Here is an 18,561-nt window from a genome sequence, read left to right on the forward strand (position 1 = left end):
CAATTTACACACTTTATACACCTCTAAGTAGTGCCTCAAATTTGCTCAGCAATAAGAATGCAGCTCAGTAAAACAGATGTCTGCTCCTCCAGCTTCCCCGCTTCTTCGTATCGGTTTTCTTTATTACTCCACATTAACTTGTAGATAAATTAAGCATAACATAAGTGTCCAAAATTCCAGCTGTGTTGCAAAATGCTGCTGTAAGGCTAAATTTTTAAGTCCAAGTAGTTTCATAATCTATGTGCAGTTATTTATGAAGGCAGCAGGAATGCTATTCTGACAACCTAATTAAACTTCCAATAATGTCAGCAGGAATTTGATTGCAAAATGGCTCATTTTATAAACATTGCTACTTTTATGACTGACAAAAATATGCACAATCAGGTGCCAACCCCTTCACAAATACATATTTTAATAACTTGGTCACAAACTGCTTGCCAGTACAAAATTCTAAAATGTTAAAGGTCTCAGCTCAAGCCATAAAAACCAACACAGGTCACACAAAGATTTCCTGGATGTTGCTCTGCTGCCTGTTCCACACCTGTGTAACTTCACTAGTTTCAGAGGAGTTAACTCCCAATAAATATGTACATTTACATCTAAATCAAGCCATCTCCTGTATACAACATTCGATCTGGGATTACATCTGCACTGAAAACACAAGTGAAGTACAGGACACAGAAAAGATAACTGACCCCTGTTTATTGCAAACCCACTCTGTGGTCTGCAGGTCACATTCCATGTGAAGCACACACTTCTCCACAATTTGCTTTTCCAGTTGACTGCCCAGAAATCTCTTTAAAACTGCACAGGCCATGATGTACTGAGGAAGTCTGAAAAAAATTACATTTCTAATTGGAAATGTTCAAGTTTAAAAATGCATACATGATATGCCACTACTTAAAGCAGAAATGAACTGTAAATTGAACCACTTCCTGATGGCAGCAGCTGCGGTGCTGGGTAACCATTACAGCTTTACTATGTGCAATCCAGGTTAAAACCAAGCACTCAACTTTTCAGCCAGCTCTAGTACGACATGGATACATCTATAAAAAGTTGAAGTACAGGGAAAACACAGTAGCATGGTACTGACCAACTGCCCACACCAACAAGAGACATCGCAGCAGTTCTGTAGTGCCTGCTCTTCCCAGTCACCACGCCGAATCCATTCCAAAATCCAGGGTTAGCAGCTTCTAGTCTTGGCATTCACGGGGGTTGTTGTGGTGCTTTGAGTTTTTGCATCTCCATTAAGACCATTTGAAAAGATACAGTCTCAGTATAGCCAGGATGGAAACATACAATTGAAAGTCAAATCTCACAGTCCTCATAAATCTAAGACATAGTTTTAAAAACCTCTTTCAGAGATGTGACTTTGGGTTTTATTAAAAATGAAGTTAACATCAAATAAAAACTAAAACAGAATAGGTAGAACATTTTATTTTTGTCAAACCTTAAATGTAAAGTATATTAAAAAAACATGGTTTGGAATTTCAAGAACAGGAATATAAACATGTATTTTCTATCCCAGAAAAAAAAATCATGCAGGTGTTACAGTATTTGATCATTCTCTACATTCACTGGTATGCAACATCAAATTAATGTTATTCCATAGATACAGAGATGCTGTAAATTGGTACAAATACCAGGGTCGTCTGGCCTTACACTGTAGATGAAGCAAATCTGTTCTTTGGTAATTGGAGAAGGCTGATTTTCCATTCCATTCCAATGCAGGACTGTTAGGAGGCCATTTTAGCCACTCAGCTCAGAAAATTACAACTCCTGTAGACAGTCTGGGCTACTTTTGTCAAGATAAAATAGTATTAGAGGTATAAATGCAAAGAAGCTAAAAGAATTCATTCCTTGTGGTGGCTGTTCCAGGAAAAAAAAATCCCAACTCTCTCCTTCTCTATTCATCATTTAATCTAGGTAACATTTAGACTCATATGCAAAGGTATTTGCTAGATGGGAATGTACACATGCATACTTTCAGTTTAAATAAAGAGATGTGTGTGGAGAATGGCAATTTAAAGTTAACATGACTTGAAGGTACGCCTATAATAAAGATTTAGTAAACTGGGACATTACAAATCCAAAAAAAGTGTTTCTAGATTTTTCATCTTCCCTTTTTCAACAAAGACTGACAGAATATACATATACAGGTCGACATTTTGATTTATCCAAAACAACTTTCACTTTGCTCAGGTTGCAATTCCTATTGACTAAAATGTAATTATCATTCACAACAAAATATTTTCAGTAAGTGAAACAAGAAGCAAAGAAACCCAAAACTAAGCTCAGAAGCTAAGTGGTTTAGAAAGCCTGGCAACACCTATGTGTGCGTCAGTGTGTCCATACCTTTTTTGTACACTATACCTCTAGACACACCCACACATGGATTCTTTATTTACACACACCCGTGCGCACACGCGCACACGCACACACACGTGGGGAACCTGCCGTGGAGATCTATCCTCTAATCAGGAACAAAACACATCATTTAAAAATGTGCCTAATTTAACAAAACAGAGAAGAAACTGCTGCTATCAAAATATACAATTTGGATTGCAGACTAGAAGGCTAACAACATTAAAAAAATAGTTTTAAGCAAAACCCCTTTGCTTCTGAATAACAACAGGTATCAACCTGCCATAGCATGAATCATCCAAACAAGATTTTATAAAAAGTTTAAACTGTGACCCTTCCTCATTTGTAAAGTTCTTGACATATCATATAGTGCGAGCTCTGGTCTCCAAACTGGAGCCCCTTCCATTTTTTTTTCAATCCATACTTCAGGAAATAAATGGCAGCTGAAGGATTCAGAATCTCAAGTGAGATTTGTGCTTTACCATATACCTGGAAAAAAATTAACAGAAGACAGCATTACTACTCTTGTGGCATTTATAGGAATTTTATTCGCAAGAATAAAATGCACAGACATTGCTAAAACAGAATTCTTAGAGAATTAGAAAGTTGCCAAAGAGATTCGATGTCTTATGCACTATATAGAGCTCTGTGTTATGCACAAGATTTGTCCCACTGAATAGCAGAGAGCTACAACCTTGACTGAAAGAAATCTCATGTTTTCCAAAGTATCTCAAGACTTCTAACATCAAAAGACTGTTGTTAAAAATAACTAGCTCATTCTGCGGGTTCAGATATATTGTTCATCTGAGACTTTTAAATAGGAAGCCATGGAAAGTTTGCTGATTGGAATTATTTTGACAATTCCCGCAGGATTTTTCTTTTTCACTCAATCATTCAAGCAGTTTGCTGTGCAATCAACATGAAAAGATTAAACATTCAGGAAATGCATGGGCTTCTCCCCTCCCTCAATATTTCTTCAACTGCTTCATGATAATAAAGTTTCTTCTCTACAACATGAGAAGGTATTGCAGTGAACTTCCCCTTCAGGAGGGTTCTGACCAGAGAAGCAGAGTCAGAAGGTGGTGAACCATAGGACTATTCAATGATGAATGGTAACTACCCTTCCTTTAAGTCCCCACTTACTACACTTTGTAGATTATTATTTACAGTCTGTAAACATATACCACTACATTTTATTAACTGTATCATCAGGGAAAATCAAAACAAATGGTATTTCAAGTTAAAACATTGCTCAGATGTCTAAGTCGTGAACAATTCCCTGGTTCCCAGAACTTTAAATTCCCATCAAACAGCACAAAAGCCTGAACATCACGGACTTTCAGCAGGAAACATACCTGTCCAAAGTTTCCCAGAAGCGTAGAAATACTGGTCTGTCCAAGTGTCTTTTGTGGTAGCTGAGTTCTAACACTGTCACATCCCATTTCTGTACATTGGGATCCAGGCGCACTTCATCATATTTGAGATGAAAAGCTTTAACTACAGCAAACGGGAAAACATTTGGCACAGACATCAAGGGTTTAGTGTTTCTTTACTGGTCAAAGAAAATTCCCACCCCACCCTTCTTTTTTCAGAATGAGAGCATTCTGAGAGCAAAACTAATGAACCCATAACCCAAGGAAGTCAACTCCTCACTGAAGGGCACTGAGCTAAATATAGAGGTCAGTGGCTCTCGGGCTATTCCAGGGCAAAGGAAAAGGGCAGCCCCCACTTTTAGATGCACAGGTTCCAGGAGAAGAGCAGGAACAAACTGCCAATTCAAGTACATTCGCTTCGAGAAACAAAGATGTTCTTTCTGAAAATCTCTGAACTGTCGAAGAATTAAAAATAACAATAGTTAAAAAGGTATTTCTGAGACCATTAAGTAGGAAGCGTGTTATTTCCTGGAAGGATCTGTAGAAGATTGATATCAGAAAGCAATGTAGCTTCAAATGCTACATAAAGCATTCTGAGAAATTTAGTAACTGCCAATTTCTCCTGACCTAGCACTCAGTTAAAAAAGGTAAAATATTAGCTGTTATTTTTCTCTTGGGAAGTACTGTCGCATGTTTATTATGTAGAGCCCAAGCATTTACAGAGTGAGCACTAAACCCAAAGTATTTAAGTCTTGTACAATTTCTATCTGGTAACCAATCTGGTGATTTTAATAGTATTGGAAAAGTAAAACAGAAGCCACCAGTCTTGTGGAAGCAAGTTACTTTTAATGCCATGGTTGTATCTTTTTCTGATACCACACCCTTAGTTTTGTCTTCCACAAAATCAGTTTTCTTTTCCAGATCTATGTAGGAACTTTCTAGAAGGTTGGTATGTGAAATCAGCTCTTTATTTAGTTGACAAACTAAAGAAATGATCATCTGGCTTGTATCTCTGCCAGATAAATTTCAAAGCTTTGTGAATGAAAATTAAGAATACATATACATTATCTCTACTATACAATGTTGCATGTATTCATATAACTTCAGAGAAAACAAATAAAGAAAATGTTTTCAACACCTGACAGGGTCTCTGCATTAACAGGAAATGTTTTTTGAGTATAAGAGGATCCCCTTCTGAACCTGAAACAAATCACTATTAAAGCTCACTGATGTACTCTTGGAGTAAGACCTTTAAAATGGTAGTCAAAACTCAGTATTTGTTCATTAAAGTGACAGCATTCAAAATTTCATTGCAAACATTCAGTTGCTGATGTAAAATTAAGGCTTGTTTGCTATGTGAACATAAAACAGTCAGGCCATGTGCAAGGAAAACTAGGCAATGGAATGTATTTCTAAAATTAAAGATCCATTTCAATGTATGAATTGACTAAGACCAGATATCCCTCTTTCTCTTGAAAAACACAAGAATTTGTACACCTTCAGCCTGAACTGTGCAGGCTGCCACAGTGATCTTTTGGCATGTGAAGGCCAGGAATCTCAAAGCATGTAAGAACAATTCCTGTAGCCCTCCATACATGGATATATACAAAATGCTAAAATTATTAGGAAGCAGCATGTAACTACTAGCTAGATCTACAATATTTCACTGCTTTCTTCTTGGCTTTGCTTCTCGCAATTCCCATTTTCTCAGTATCTTTATTTTGAAGTGCTATTTCCTTCTTTCATTAGTCTCTTTTGTTAAACTCGCTCCCGTGGTGTATTTTTACTTTTACAATGACCTTCAGGCTTTTTCGCTCTTTCCCTGCTCACTGTCAATCCTCCCTTTAAGTGACCCATTCTATTTTCTTGTTCACAGACCCATCCTTAGCTTTCTGTCTGACCCTTGAGCTTTTTCCTTGCTGCTCACCAAACCAGCACTATCTTTCCAGATTCTACCTCACACACCAAAGAGGGGCACAAACAAAACCTGATCAAACCTGTTTCCTCATCACACTGACTGCAAGATGACAGAGCTGAATTAAGGTGGCTTTGGGTTTGTTCCATCTGTGGGTTTTTTTCTTTTGTGTTTATGTGTTGTTTTGGGGCTTTTTAAACAATCTGAAACCACAGGACACTATCAAAAGGTCTGTTTTCTAAGGAGCTCCACACTGGAGCAACAGAGAAGAGAAGCTGACAGGTCCCTTAGATATTATGGCACACCTCTCTGTCAGAGGAGTGAACTGTGCCAGAGAAGTGCCTCAAAGCACCACAGCTGTGGGGACTCAAAAAAACCTGTTTTCAGATCTATACACTGGTAATATCCAGCTCACTTGAAACTTAAACTTTTTAAAACTTCAAGTTTTTGTCAGACACCAGATCATATTTTTAACTCTTTCTTAAGTGGCACACTAGGTGATTAATCCTCTCTTCAAAGTAGCACTGGAATGTGAAGACAGCCTGTAAACCTGTTATCTGTGAATTGCTGGAATATGCAGTGTCTGTTCACCTTTTATTTAGAAGGTTGGGAAGTAGATTTGTACACCAGCTATTTGTGCCTCTGGCAGCTGACAGCTCTGAGAAGATTTCCATGAGCTCCCGCAGGTCAGGACAGAACAACCGCAGAGGGCATGGGAATATTCCTTATTTGTGAGGAGACCAAGGCCAAAGGCTGCTCAGCCTCCCGAGCCCAGCAGCACTTTGGCAGCACTTTGGCAGCACTTTGGCAGCACTTTGCCATAAGCATAAACACCCTACAAGAAACCCCAACCACAGTGACAGCCCCAAAAAACTATGAACAAAACAAATCCCTTACTTTTTGCAAAGATATCGACAGGAGATCCGTCGGGCAGGAGCCAAGGCCAGCCCTTGAACTGCCAGGCAGGCCCCTGGACAAACACGGCCACCACACGATCCCTGGGGACACAGAGAGGGATGGACATGGTCATGGCCTTGCACACTGAAATCACCTGCTGCCCTGAACAGGCATAGCTGCTGCTTTTATAGAGCAGGGTAGCACATTTATCAGCCACACCTTCAGCACAACTGCTTTTCCTCTGTAAAGAAAAGAAACCATTATGTGATTCCTCTGGGCTTTCAGCCCTGTCCCTTTGCAGAAGGCAGCTCAGCTGCTCAGGTTACAATTCTTAGAAGTCAAACAGTGTTTTATTTGTGGTCATCATTACTTTGCTTTTGAAAAGTGCTCCAACAGTTTCAGAGACGATCTTCTGTGAACAGCACTGTAAACTGAGATGGGCAGATTTAAAAGCCTTCATTCTCAACACTGCAGACTTCCAGGCTAAAAATTCAGGAGAAGCAACAGCTGCTACATTTCTGCAAAGTGCATCAGCTATTTTAAGAGTACACAGCCATTACCTGTGGTCTGAAAAGAAAAAATTGTGATTAAGATGAAGCTTTTGCATTAGTTAAATTAAAAAAAAAACACCTTTGAGAATAAATGACCTCCCACATATGGTCTATCTTTCTCTTGAACATTTACATCATCCAACCACAGTTCCTACCTACCACAACAAATAATTAACTCTCCAATCTAATCCCCAAAATTAATTTATCATTAAGTCCACTAAATCCCAAATGGAAAAGAACAATCAAGGTGAAGTTTTGTGGTCTGGAGTTTTTGTTTTTGGTTTTTTTTTGCAGGTTTTATAATGGCTTCCTTCGATAAAACCAAGATAAAAGTCCCCACACCACTCATGTCTTTGCTCAGAAGTACTTTAGAAAACAGTTTGGATGGTTCTTAAAGGTTTGACCATCAAACATTTTAAGTGCTATTTAATATTCAGAATTTTAAATCCATGGATTTCTTATTAGTTCAAGTTCTAAATACAGAGAACAATTAATTTAGGAGCACTAAACCTTTTCAAAGTATTCCTCTCTGTTAAAACCTAATTTGGAAATTACAAAACCACCAAATATGTCATCATCCATGTCCCAGATCTTCTCACTCATGAGGAAGAATTAAAAATGCCACACAACACACTTCATCAATTAAAAAAAAGATATCAAACAACACAAAAATGCTTCTCCAGAGTTTGCCTGCTCAAAGAGAACTGTTTTTTATAGCATTGAAGAATGGGCTACCGATCAAATAATCCATTTCCAGCTTTTTCATAAATGTAAAAACTATCTACGATTCCCTTTTCCCAACTAGGGCTCTTTCTTCAGAAGTAAAATTCCAGTAGCTCCGATACTGGAACCACAGTTCAGTCTTTACGGTCTGAAGTATTTTCTTTCTTTAACTAGTAAAAAGTTGGAATGTCAGATGCTGATGGGCTGCAAACACATCTTCCCAACAGACACTCCTTCAGAAAGCAGACAAGAAAGGAGGGTTTCTCTTGCAGATCACGGTTCAGTGACTTGCACGTTCCTCTATCACAAACCAGAACAAGAGTATGAACATTTCTATTGGAATTTCTAGAACATTTCTGGCAAACCAAATAATAGTAGCTGTGCTGCTCACACTGTTAAAATGTGAAGTGTTGCAAGTTTTTTACACCTTCTAGATGAGTTTAGTTTTGTACTATTTTCACCTGAAGAAAAGACACAGTTAATAAAATCCATCCTTACATCTGTACCTTCACTTTTCAGTAGATTTCTGAGCATTTTACTGGTCCCCTCCAAATTCTGCATTGCCCAGGTCAAGCAAGTGTGTAAAGGAGGAAAGTTCTTACCAGTCCTGTGGCATGAGTTTCAGAGGCTGGTCTACAACTCGGTAAGGGACAGTGACACTGACTGTGGTTCCCCCAGGCTGCATCTGGTCCTTCCTCCTCTGGATTAGAGTCTCATTCTCTCGTTGGCAGCCCTGCTTCTTCTTCTCATCTGATGGTACAAACCTTAGGGAATAACAAACCCCTCAGTAGGCAAGGGCAATTTACTGCATGGAATCAGCAGCAAAAGGAACAGCTTTATCAGAACTCGGCATTATTGACAGCAGTCACTGAAGCCACCTCGTTTTCACTATGCCAAGTCTCTCCATCACTATTCATCCAGAATAGCAAAGAACTGTAAGAATAGTATTTCAGAAGCCCTTCTGATAAAAACAGTCACACTAAAAGGTTCTCTGTGCCCCAAAAACACAGCCTGACCTGTTCTTAGACATTTGTGGCACACCTTGTTGACCTCACACAATACATTTGCAGATGAGGAGCCAAATCACAACTTGCAAAGTGACCACAGCTCTTCTTCTTAGTGACCAAGGGTAACACGGGGAAGCCTGGGCACTAAAACAATTGCTTCCTGCAGCAAATTTTAAGAGCTCTTGGAGCCATTAGGATTATTAGCCATTAAAATTTTCTCAAGAAAGCTGGTAGTCATGGTAAAAAAATTGTTTTGAGTGAGGTTTTTTTTTTTGGAGGATTTTAGGTTTTTTTCTGAATAGATTCTCTGATGGAATAAGTGCTTGTAAAATACAGATAATGTGGCCCTCATGTCATATGCAATCTCCACATAAAAACAATAAATGCATAAGATGTGACACACCTTCCCTCCCTCCAATTAATTACAGATCTTTAATCTTTCAGCCCCCTCACCTTAAAAAACACATGCAATCCCATTTCAAGGCCCTGTTCTTTATGGTGATAATAAAACAGTTTAAAAGCACACTACACAGTTGGTAACATTTCTCTTCATTACTGAGCACACAGTGCTTTTGAGCAGTTTACTAGATTTTTTGGGGAAGTTGTTTGCACCATTTCTATTTGTTCTCTTCAATCAATTTCTATTTGAATGCTAAAAACCAATTTGAATGTACTTTAACAGGCAGACTGCACTTCCTATTGCTGGATAAACAAGAAAAAAGAATGCAAGATGAATATGAAGAAAAGTTCATTATTCAGTCAACTTGAAAATAACTAGTTTCACTACATATCCAATGAGAAAATGGCATTTTGGGTGAAGGAAAAAAAAAAAAAACAAGCAAACAAATATGTTTTAAGGCAGCAGGTGAAAATTGTCAATAAACCTCCAAGCAAAACTGTTTTACTTTCCCAATGTAAATGAACAGATGATGCCCCCTCACACTCCTCATAATTTAACAGTGTTTCAGAAACAGAAAGTCACTAGCAATTTCTGAAATGTGTGTCCAAATGCATTCAACTGATACAACTGCACTGGGAAATTAAAAAAGCCCAACACCTGCAAATGACTACAAATGGTGCATTAAAGCTGCAAATACAGAAAAAGCATCCCAGGTGTTAAATCAGGAGCTATAAATTAAATTATGCTTATCTGTCTGGTACATGTGAAACACCATCGTTCTAAAGGAAATACAGACAAAAAAGCTGAACAGGACACTGGGAGAAAAGTACACTTAGGCCACCTAGAATATATTTTTTAAGAAGTTAAGGTAATAATTTCCCTAATAATTGAAGTAATTAAACAGTTAATCTTTACATACATTTTTTCCATCACAACACACTGACACATACAATTGCTTCCTACACAGAGATACTCAATTGAGTTCTGCACTGGAAAAAGCCACCAAATGTGACACCAAAACCGAAGTATTTCTCATAAATTCACTAATTTAAGAACTCCAAAGTGAGCTGTACATTCATAAGCACTCCTAATGGCCTGTCCTGCCAACATGTCACAAACTTTGCTTTGCCAATAATAACTGATAGGAAACTCAGGAACTTAAAATTTGCTTGGTTGTCCTTCAGCTTTTAAGCAAATCCTTCAGGATTTGCTTGGTGGTCCTTCAGCTTTTAAAAAACCTACCAATGAGTCCCTCATCACTCGTTAGAACTAAAGGAATCTGGGCTGAAAAGAATGAAAATAAATTTAAAATAATACAACCAAAAAGAATTAGAGAAACAACCCGTCAAACATCATTATCCAGCTGGCAGGGTTTATAGGAAAAGTCAAGATCACCTGAAATGGTGGGCAGCTTGAGAAGAATTTTGTTATTCTGTGTCTCATGCACTAAACCCTTACAGAATATGTAAATAAAAACCAAACAGCCCTACACACATTACAGTGATAATCAAGTATTCATCAGAACAGGGATCTAAAAGGTCACACTTTAAATTTAATTTGTAAATGCGAGGAAGCAAACACATTTTAAATGGAAACAGGAAAGCAAGGCAGCCCTGCCAAATGAGAGCTCAGGCAATATTGCTGTGCTACAGAGTAGCAACTTTACCACTCTGAGACCTCTCAAATTTGGCTGAAACAGGCGTTCTCAGCTTTAAATGTCTCTGTGTTTGAAAATTCATTTCAGCACTAGTTTTTGGCAGTTTCTCTCCATTTCAGCTAGAAACTGTGTTACAGCTATTAAGGCACCATTCACTTGTGCCTCAGTTAAGTCCCTTCTAGACAATGGCTTCAAAGTTTTATTTCCTGGAAAAAAACTGAGCGTTTTTGAGTGCAATTCTCTAGGACATAACACAAAGAGATCTTTTAGGGAGAGATTTTAGGGAAAAACTATCAATGAGCAGATTTAAATGGAACAGCAGAGAAGACAACCATCACAAAGCAAGCATTGAAGTAAGAGCTTACATACACATAAACACCCAGAGAAGAGGAATAAAGCACAGCTTACAGAACATTATGGAATATATGCCTGCATTTCCGGGAACCATTGACTCAGTAAGTACAGTAAAAGTCATGTGCTCGAGACATGAGAATCAATAGGAATTACTGTGTGATTATAAATATATATGGCCTATGCCATCACTAGCTGGACAGAAAACACAAGTGTAAGGAATCTGAGTATTAAACACCAAAAATCCCATCTTCTCTTGGAAATTATTTATAATGTTATTATCTAATACTACAGCCAGTGGCTTAACTTCACATTTGTATTTGACATATTTTTATACACCAGAAATGGGTTCTGAAACCTCAGTGTGCAGGAGCTTACAGTTTCTTGCTGCTTCTCCAGATTATCCCCTATTTAAAAAAAAAAATCCATATCTACTTAGAATGCACTTTTATACCCCTGTTAGGGGCAGGAAATGAATAGCCCTTGCTATTAATTGCCCAAATCATTACCCACATCAAAAATGGTGCACTCTCACTTTCCAAAGGCAGCAGGTCCTTTTGCTAAGGTAACAGGCAAGCGATTGAAGACCAGCAGATTGTGGGAGGTAACTGGTAAGACTTTACACTCTGAACTGCCTGAGCTGCTCCTGCCTCAGCTCTAAACTCACATCCACTGCCAGCAGAACCTTTAAAACACTTGCACTGAGGTCAGATCAGCACTTTTTGGGCCCCAGCTCAGGCACATTGAAAAATGCATGAACAGAGAATAAGGCAACTCACCAGCAATTGAGATCATGGTAATACGCATTTGATTGTGTTCAGAACTGCAGACTTATTTTTACAACCCTCTCAGTATTTCTGTTAAATTAGAGTATCAAAAGCTTTAGACACCTATTTTTGCAAGAAAACAAAGCTTCTTTACACTACATCATACCTGAATCTACCCCAGATCTTTCACTCAGTATCAAAGCTGGATAAATCTCCAGTGAGTTGCCTGGCCACATATGGTGAAACGCATCACAAGCCAGAGCATCATCATAATAAAAATACATAATCACCATCTAATCCTTCTCATCTGCCTGATGGAATTCCTGCTTTGCTTTTGCTCCATGTAAAGCAGAAGCCTTGCTTTGGAAAAGCTTGACTTCAGGTATTCTCAAATACTTAGTCACAATTTCACACAGTAATTGTGATATCCAGTCTTGCTTTCAGATAGTGAGTAAGAGTAAAATGTGTTATATAAAATATTTTAAAGAAGCATCACAACATACCAGAATGTACTGCAGTTCTGATTTTAAATTAAATTATATCTTTTTACTATTTTAGAAACTCTTCATTTTATGTTGTACTTGGCTCCTTAGAAAAATAACTTTTCCCAAAAAGTTAGCAAGAATATTTGCATACTATCCAGCAGGTGAACTGCACATGTTACAATCACATGCAGAAATATGTCCACCTTCAAAACCTAAGTTGCAACAAATACACTGAATAGAAAAACTAGATATCTTAAAAATAAAATCTCAAACCAGTACCATGCTTTGGGTATGCCATTATATATATTTCCTTCTATATATGATAGGTTTCCTCCTTTCCATATTCTCTACCTCAAAAGAGAGCCTAACATTAGTGATGAATTAAAGATGCTAAGCATCATACAAATGTCAGACAAATTTGGCATGGAAAACTAATACACTACAGAGCTATGAAAAGGCTTAGTAAAAACGTTGGTATAATTAATAGGTTTCTCTCAGTTCTTGACAATTCCATTTAAATCCTATGATAGAACTGGATGAAGAATCTCCTGTTTATTTTACAGCCACCAACCTAAAATATCTGGCAATGATCCCACAATTAATTTTTCTCGTGTCCAAATGACAATGCATTGCAGTTCAGTCCCTTAAAAAATAATATCCAGCATTGTAGACAAAAAGTACCCTAAAAGACAAACGTTCCCAGCTCTCATTGTAAGTTTCAATCTCCAATTCTAATTTCAGCTGATTTTTTTCCTTATTTTGTTTTGAGAAACTTTTAAATGGACAGAATCATAAAAGTTGATTTATGATTTATGATTTGATTATGAAACTCAAATTCTCATTCTTTATGATGACACACTTCACAGCCTGTGCTGCCTCAGGGATCAGACCTATAAACAGCTCCCATAACCCAACCATCCCGGGGGCATCATCCTCCCAGGATTCTCCCCCATTTCTTCCCAGTCCTCCCTGCAATGGCTCTCACCCTTCCAGCTCCAAAAATCTCCTCCTCCTGCTGTATCACCAATCTCCTCAGACACCAAACACAAGCAGGCTGACTACCTCTAGAAATACAAGAGATGCAAATCTACCTGCATCTTCCTCAGCAGGGGTAAGGGAGGGAATATTAATTTAGCATCTTTTCTGTCTGGACAATATTTCTTTATCCTAAAACTTGTGGCAATGACAGGTGCCTTTGAAATCTCTGCTCTTCTGCCAGATTTAGCTGCAAGTAGGGAATGAGTTAAAGAAGGTGCTGACTTAGAGGCAGAAATTAGCTAAGTCTTCTTCCCTTGGAAAACCATCACGTATCTATCTATCAATCATACCCTACATCAAGGCTAGTTCTACACTCTGCATACCTGAACAGTAAAAACAAACCCTGAAGCCATTCCTGAACAAAGTACTTCCATAAATCTGAATGCAAAAAAAATACAGGCCAGGTGGCATATTTTCCAGAAGAGTGCTAGAACTGTCATGGCTAAATTAATATTTTGCTCCTCTGAATTCTGCTATTGCACTTCTGATGCATTAACACACCTTGCCTCTCCCCTTTCTCTTTCATATAGGCTAACTGTGCAGTGTCCTCCTCTGAACCCTTCAACTTCCCTGTAGTTTTTTCTGGATCGTGTTCATTGCACTCTAAACACGAGCAGCCTCTTGGGACAGGCCTTGGAAGCTGACTGCAGCTCTGCCCCAGTGGAGCTGAGAACAGCTGAAAACTCTGTCCCCTGGCACAGATGCACTTAGACATGACAGGTGCTTCATTCCTTTCCAGGTACACCTGTGCCAGGAAGTCACAAATGACACAGATGGAAAATCCAGGGCTTGTTGTGAGGTTTGTTTTTTTTTTTAACATAAAACCCCACATAAACAAACAACACCCTCTGTCAACCCAATTAGATCAGTGCAGTGACTGCTTGCACATTAAACTCTAATGCTAAAAGCCAGCCTTCTCTCAGAGTATTTCAGAGTAGACACCAAGAGTCCAGTGCACTCCCTGGATCTTTGAGGGCCTGTGGCCATCAGGAACAGGAATTAGCAGCAGATCAGAAGGCACCTGGTATCTCACAGCAGTTTTAAACCTCTCTAGGGCAACTCCAGCAGAAGGTGAAGCACCTCATCAGGACAGGCTGGTTTGGAAGAAAAGCAGTGTAAGAGTCTCAGAAAAGATGAGTGCTGGAGCTCATAAAAAAAAATTACTCCTCTGTTTTTTGGACATACCATTGCAGACAACCTACAGCAGTGTATTTCTCTGTGAAAATGACTGTTTCAAAAAAATTAACTGTTATTTACTGATTAGCAAGTCTAAACACCATGATCTGTTGGACAAACAGAAAGATTCATTCACCCATAATGAATTAAATCTTAGAATCAGATGTGTGATGTGATAAACAAGTTCTAGCAACTCACTGAAATTTCCCTGGATGCATTTGCATCAATATTTAATAAGAATATTTGAACTTTAGAAAAAATTCTTTATTTACACAACCAGCTGGGATGGTTGGCTGAAGCAGACCCTCTGGTCAGTTTCTCCTTTACAATAACTGTGGTCCTTTCCCAAAATCTTTTCTGAGCTTGCCTTCTTCCATGGTAAGAGTTCACTGATCACTTGCATGTGTGTGCACTGATATTACAGAAAAGAAAACCACTGCATACATTCAAACTGGTACTGCAAGAGTTTTTCCTCAATCTACCCACAGGTCACAACTGAGCCAAAACTCTGAATTAGGTTTTGGCTTTTTTCCTACTGGTCAAGAGGAATTAATTTCTTTTATACTCTGGTCTCTAAAACTAGCTTGTCACAAGAGAGTAGATGAACCTTCTTGCTTAATTACTAATTAGGTGCTAGTATAACTTTATATCTGAAAACAATTTGTTATCCAGTATGTTCTAATCAACTACTTACTTCAGATCTTGCAGAAGGTCCTTTGCATTAAGCATTGTTATTAAAGAGGTCGTGGCTGCTGGAATAATGATTATGGGAGTTCGAGATCCTGTAGAAATAATAAAGTTAGACTTGCCTGGAGGGTTTTTTTCTGTGTTCTGGTTGTTGTTTCCTCCCCTCCCCCATTTTTCATTGAAGGAACTGTACATAAACACAAAACTTTTGCTTAACAAGTCACAATCATGTAAAATTGACTCACCCTTCTTCTGGTTTGGAGGTGGTCTTGCTTGAGAAACTGAGAAAAAAAACCAACAAAAAATACATCAGAATGACTAAGACATAAATCCAAATGTCCTTGCAAGGCATCTGTTTAATTGCAGGAGTGAATAGGGAAGAGTCACACTACAGTCATTAGATCATTTTTACAGATGCAAGACACCAAGATGCAAAAGGGATTTATAATTTGGGTTTCAGTATTCAGAAAACAAACAGCTTTTGACTATCTGAAGCAGATGTTAGGAGAGTTGAGTCAATATTTCCCAGTTTTACTGAAGCTTCTCATTCCCCCTCCATCCTCCACAAAAGGCCAGGACACAACAGTATGGACAAAAATTTCCAGCAATCTTGAAGAAAAGCTGCTTGCAGATCTTCAGTTCAGTAATGCTGAACCAACAGGAAAACCTTCATAACAAACTGACCTGTACAAACCCTCACCTTTTCATTAGTAGTTATTATTGGACATATATTGCTGTACATAAATGTAATCATATATTGTACATATATTATGTCCAGGCATTTAGCTGTCCTGGACATATATGAAACTTTAAACAATCAAAACCTGCATTTCAGGCTTACTCAGGTTCATTTTGGATTGGGGTTTGAGTTACATGAGGTCTTCAGGTGCTAGAAACAGTCAAGCTTGACACTCAAGGGGAAAACCACCCAAGCAACCGGAAAAAGAAAAAAAAAAAAGAGCAAGAAAAAAATCCTGCCTCAAACAAAATTACCCTCAACCACCAAAGAAATCCACAAAACCACTACTGGACAGGTAGAAACCAAAGAACTGCCCCCACCTCCCCAGTAAAATGTTTCCACTTCAGTCTTCCCAGTTGTGACCACCTCAGTGTGGCAGACACTGCATTCCAAAGCTGGAAAAGCATCTTTGTTTCTTCACTTTGGTGCTATCATGCATTACCTGGCTTCCCCAAATAAACCTTTTATAGTTCTATTTTCGGGAGCCCTAACTTCAGGAGAGAACTGTAGCACTTGATAATCATCATCATCCATGTTTATCCTAATTCAGCAAATGGTGAGTAGTAGAGAGATTGATGCAGACTTACTCAAGTCTCAACTGCTACTATGCATGACAAATTTCATTAATTGACTTCCAATTGCATAGCACCAACTTGCTCATGTTTATTTATGACCAACTGTTTCAGAAACTTCCTAGAACAGCATAAATATTCTCAACACATACTTGCCATTGTTGAAATATTGAGATCATATCCTTAATGATCTTTTCCTGACACTGTCAAATGCACAGATATAATTGGCAACACTACATTGAACTACATGAACTTTACCTACCCAATGATTTTTAATTTTTTTTTCTTAATCTAGGTATCTCCTTAATGTAAAAATGTTCTTGAAATATATGGGCAGAGCCAGCTGTCCTAGCAAGAAAAAAACCAAAACAAAAAGGAGGGAGAGGGAGAATAAGCCTCTGTAAGAAATTTAATAGCTGTACAAAGACAGGTTAGGAGAAAAGTTGGTTATGCAAAATGGTGCCAAGAAAATAATTTAAGAGCACATCTCAGGTATTTTTTTCAAATCACTCCTGTACAACTGTTTAGCCTAATTGAACTAATGCTTCCTATGTGCAAAGCAGCATCCTCCTGGAAACAGCATTTTTAGTTGCTTTGACTGCTAAGAATAGAACAGCTGAATTTTTAAAATACCCAAATATCAAAACTCCAAAATATCCTAGAACAGGCAGAAAGAGAAACATCTTCTGACCATACCTCTCTTCTTGATTCTCTCTTCAACTTCCAATATAGAGGCAAAGTAATGGATAGGGCTGGCCTTAGAGCAGGGCACTATCAGTATAACCTCTGTAATGTACAAATCCCACGCTGCTGGCAGGAAATGCCCAGGAAGTCACAGCCAGCAGCAGGGACTGTGACAGCTGAGTCACATTTCTGTTCTTGCCACTTCTACCCTTTTCATACTGCTGTCTGTCAACTCCATCTGCATTAGGATGCTGAATGGGGCCAGCGAGATAAGTATGACAGGCAGCATGACCTTTCCAGTTCCCAAATAACCAAACAGAAGAATCTGGGCACCAACAGCATTTAGGCATGCTGAGAACATTCAATATTAGAAGAGATTTTGGGGGAAGAAGCAGCTTTACAATATTAAGTCTTAGCATTAAATCCTGCAAACAAATCTTAAGGAATTAGCAAGGCACACATTGAAAGCATTTAGAGTCTCAACGAGGATATACAGTATTCCAGCAGTACTTCTAGAAAAAGTATACTCATTTTAACTGGTAGCTTTGTTTCCAAAACCCCCACAATGTCCCCAGAACCTTCATAACATCACTTTACTCTGCAATAACACCTTTCACTTGAGACCTTCTTCCACTAAACCAGGAATTCTCACTCTATGTAAAGCAGGGACACATCTGCACATCACTGTTTGCAAACACTGTCCCTCTCATGTGTTGCTCTTACAGACTTCTAAAAAGTCATCCCAAGGGTTTCTCATTTAAACAAAGTACATTTATCATCCCATCAGTGAATCAAAACTCGAGATTCAATCTGACAGACAAATGGACTTGGTAGCCAAAATCTACCAACTAGGAATTAGAGTGGCCCCATTCCAAATACCTTACATGCTAACAAGTGTGAAGAAGTAACGATAACATTCAGAGAATTACTTATTTCTAATGTATTCATCCTAGAAGTAATAATACATCTTTTTGAGATCGGCTATTTTGTTCAGGTTGTTTATCCTTGGAGTATTAACCAGCTCTGATTAGATATTTGAGTGGGAATTTAATGCAATTTTAATTGGTGAAATATCAAGAAGTCTGTGACTTTTTAATTTCAGCAGTGCATCCTTTCAATGAGCTAACTCAGCAACACACTGCAGAGAATGACTCCAAGTCTCATGGTATAACAGT

At 38.3% G+C, this 18,561-nt stretch overlaps 1 protein-coding gene across 1 annotated transcript in view; it reads right to left on the reverse strand.

The window, feature by feature from the left end:
• Positions 1-393: 393 nt before the first annotated feature.
• The window catches only part of CDC73 (cell division cycle 73), a 100,959-nt gene continuing 82,791 nt past the window's right edge, over positions 394-18,561 (reverse strand). Inside the window, exons 12-17 of the mRNA XM_085068346.1 lie at positions 15,637-15,672; positions 15,399-15,486; positions 8,426-8,587; positions 6,550-6,650; positions 3,720-3,861; positions 394-2,853 (exon numbers count right to left, since the gene is read on the reverse strand). Coding sequence (XP_084924472.1) covers positions 2,817-2,853; positions 3,720-3,861; positions 6,550-6,650; positions 8,426-8,587; positions 15,399-15,486; positions 15,637-15,672 — 566 coding nt within the window. The 3' untranslated portion in view covers positions 394-2,816. The remainder of the gene's footprint in view (positions 2,854-3,719; positions 3,862-6,549; positions 6,651-8,425; positions 8,588-15,398; positions 15,487-15,636; positions 15,673-18,561) is intronic.

This window comes from Lichenostomus cassidix, chromosome 8, assembly GCF_008360975.1.
Source record: "Lichenostomus cassidix isolate B80296 chromosome 8, HeHo_3.0, whole genome shotgun sequence".
Classification (NCBI taxonomy): Eukaryota; Metazoa; Chordata; class Aves; order Passeriformes; family Meliphagidae; genus Lichenostomus; species Lichenostomus cassidix.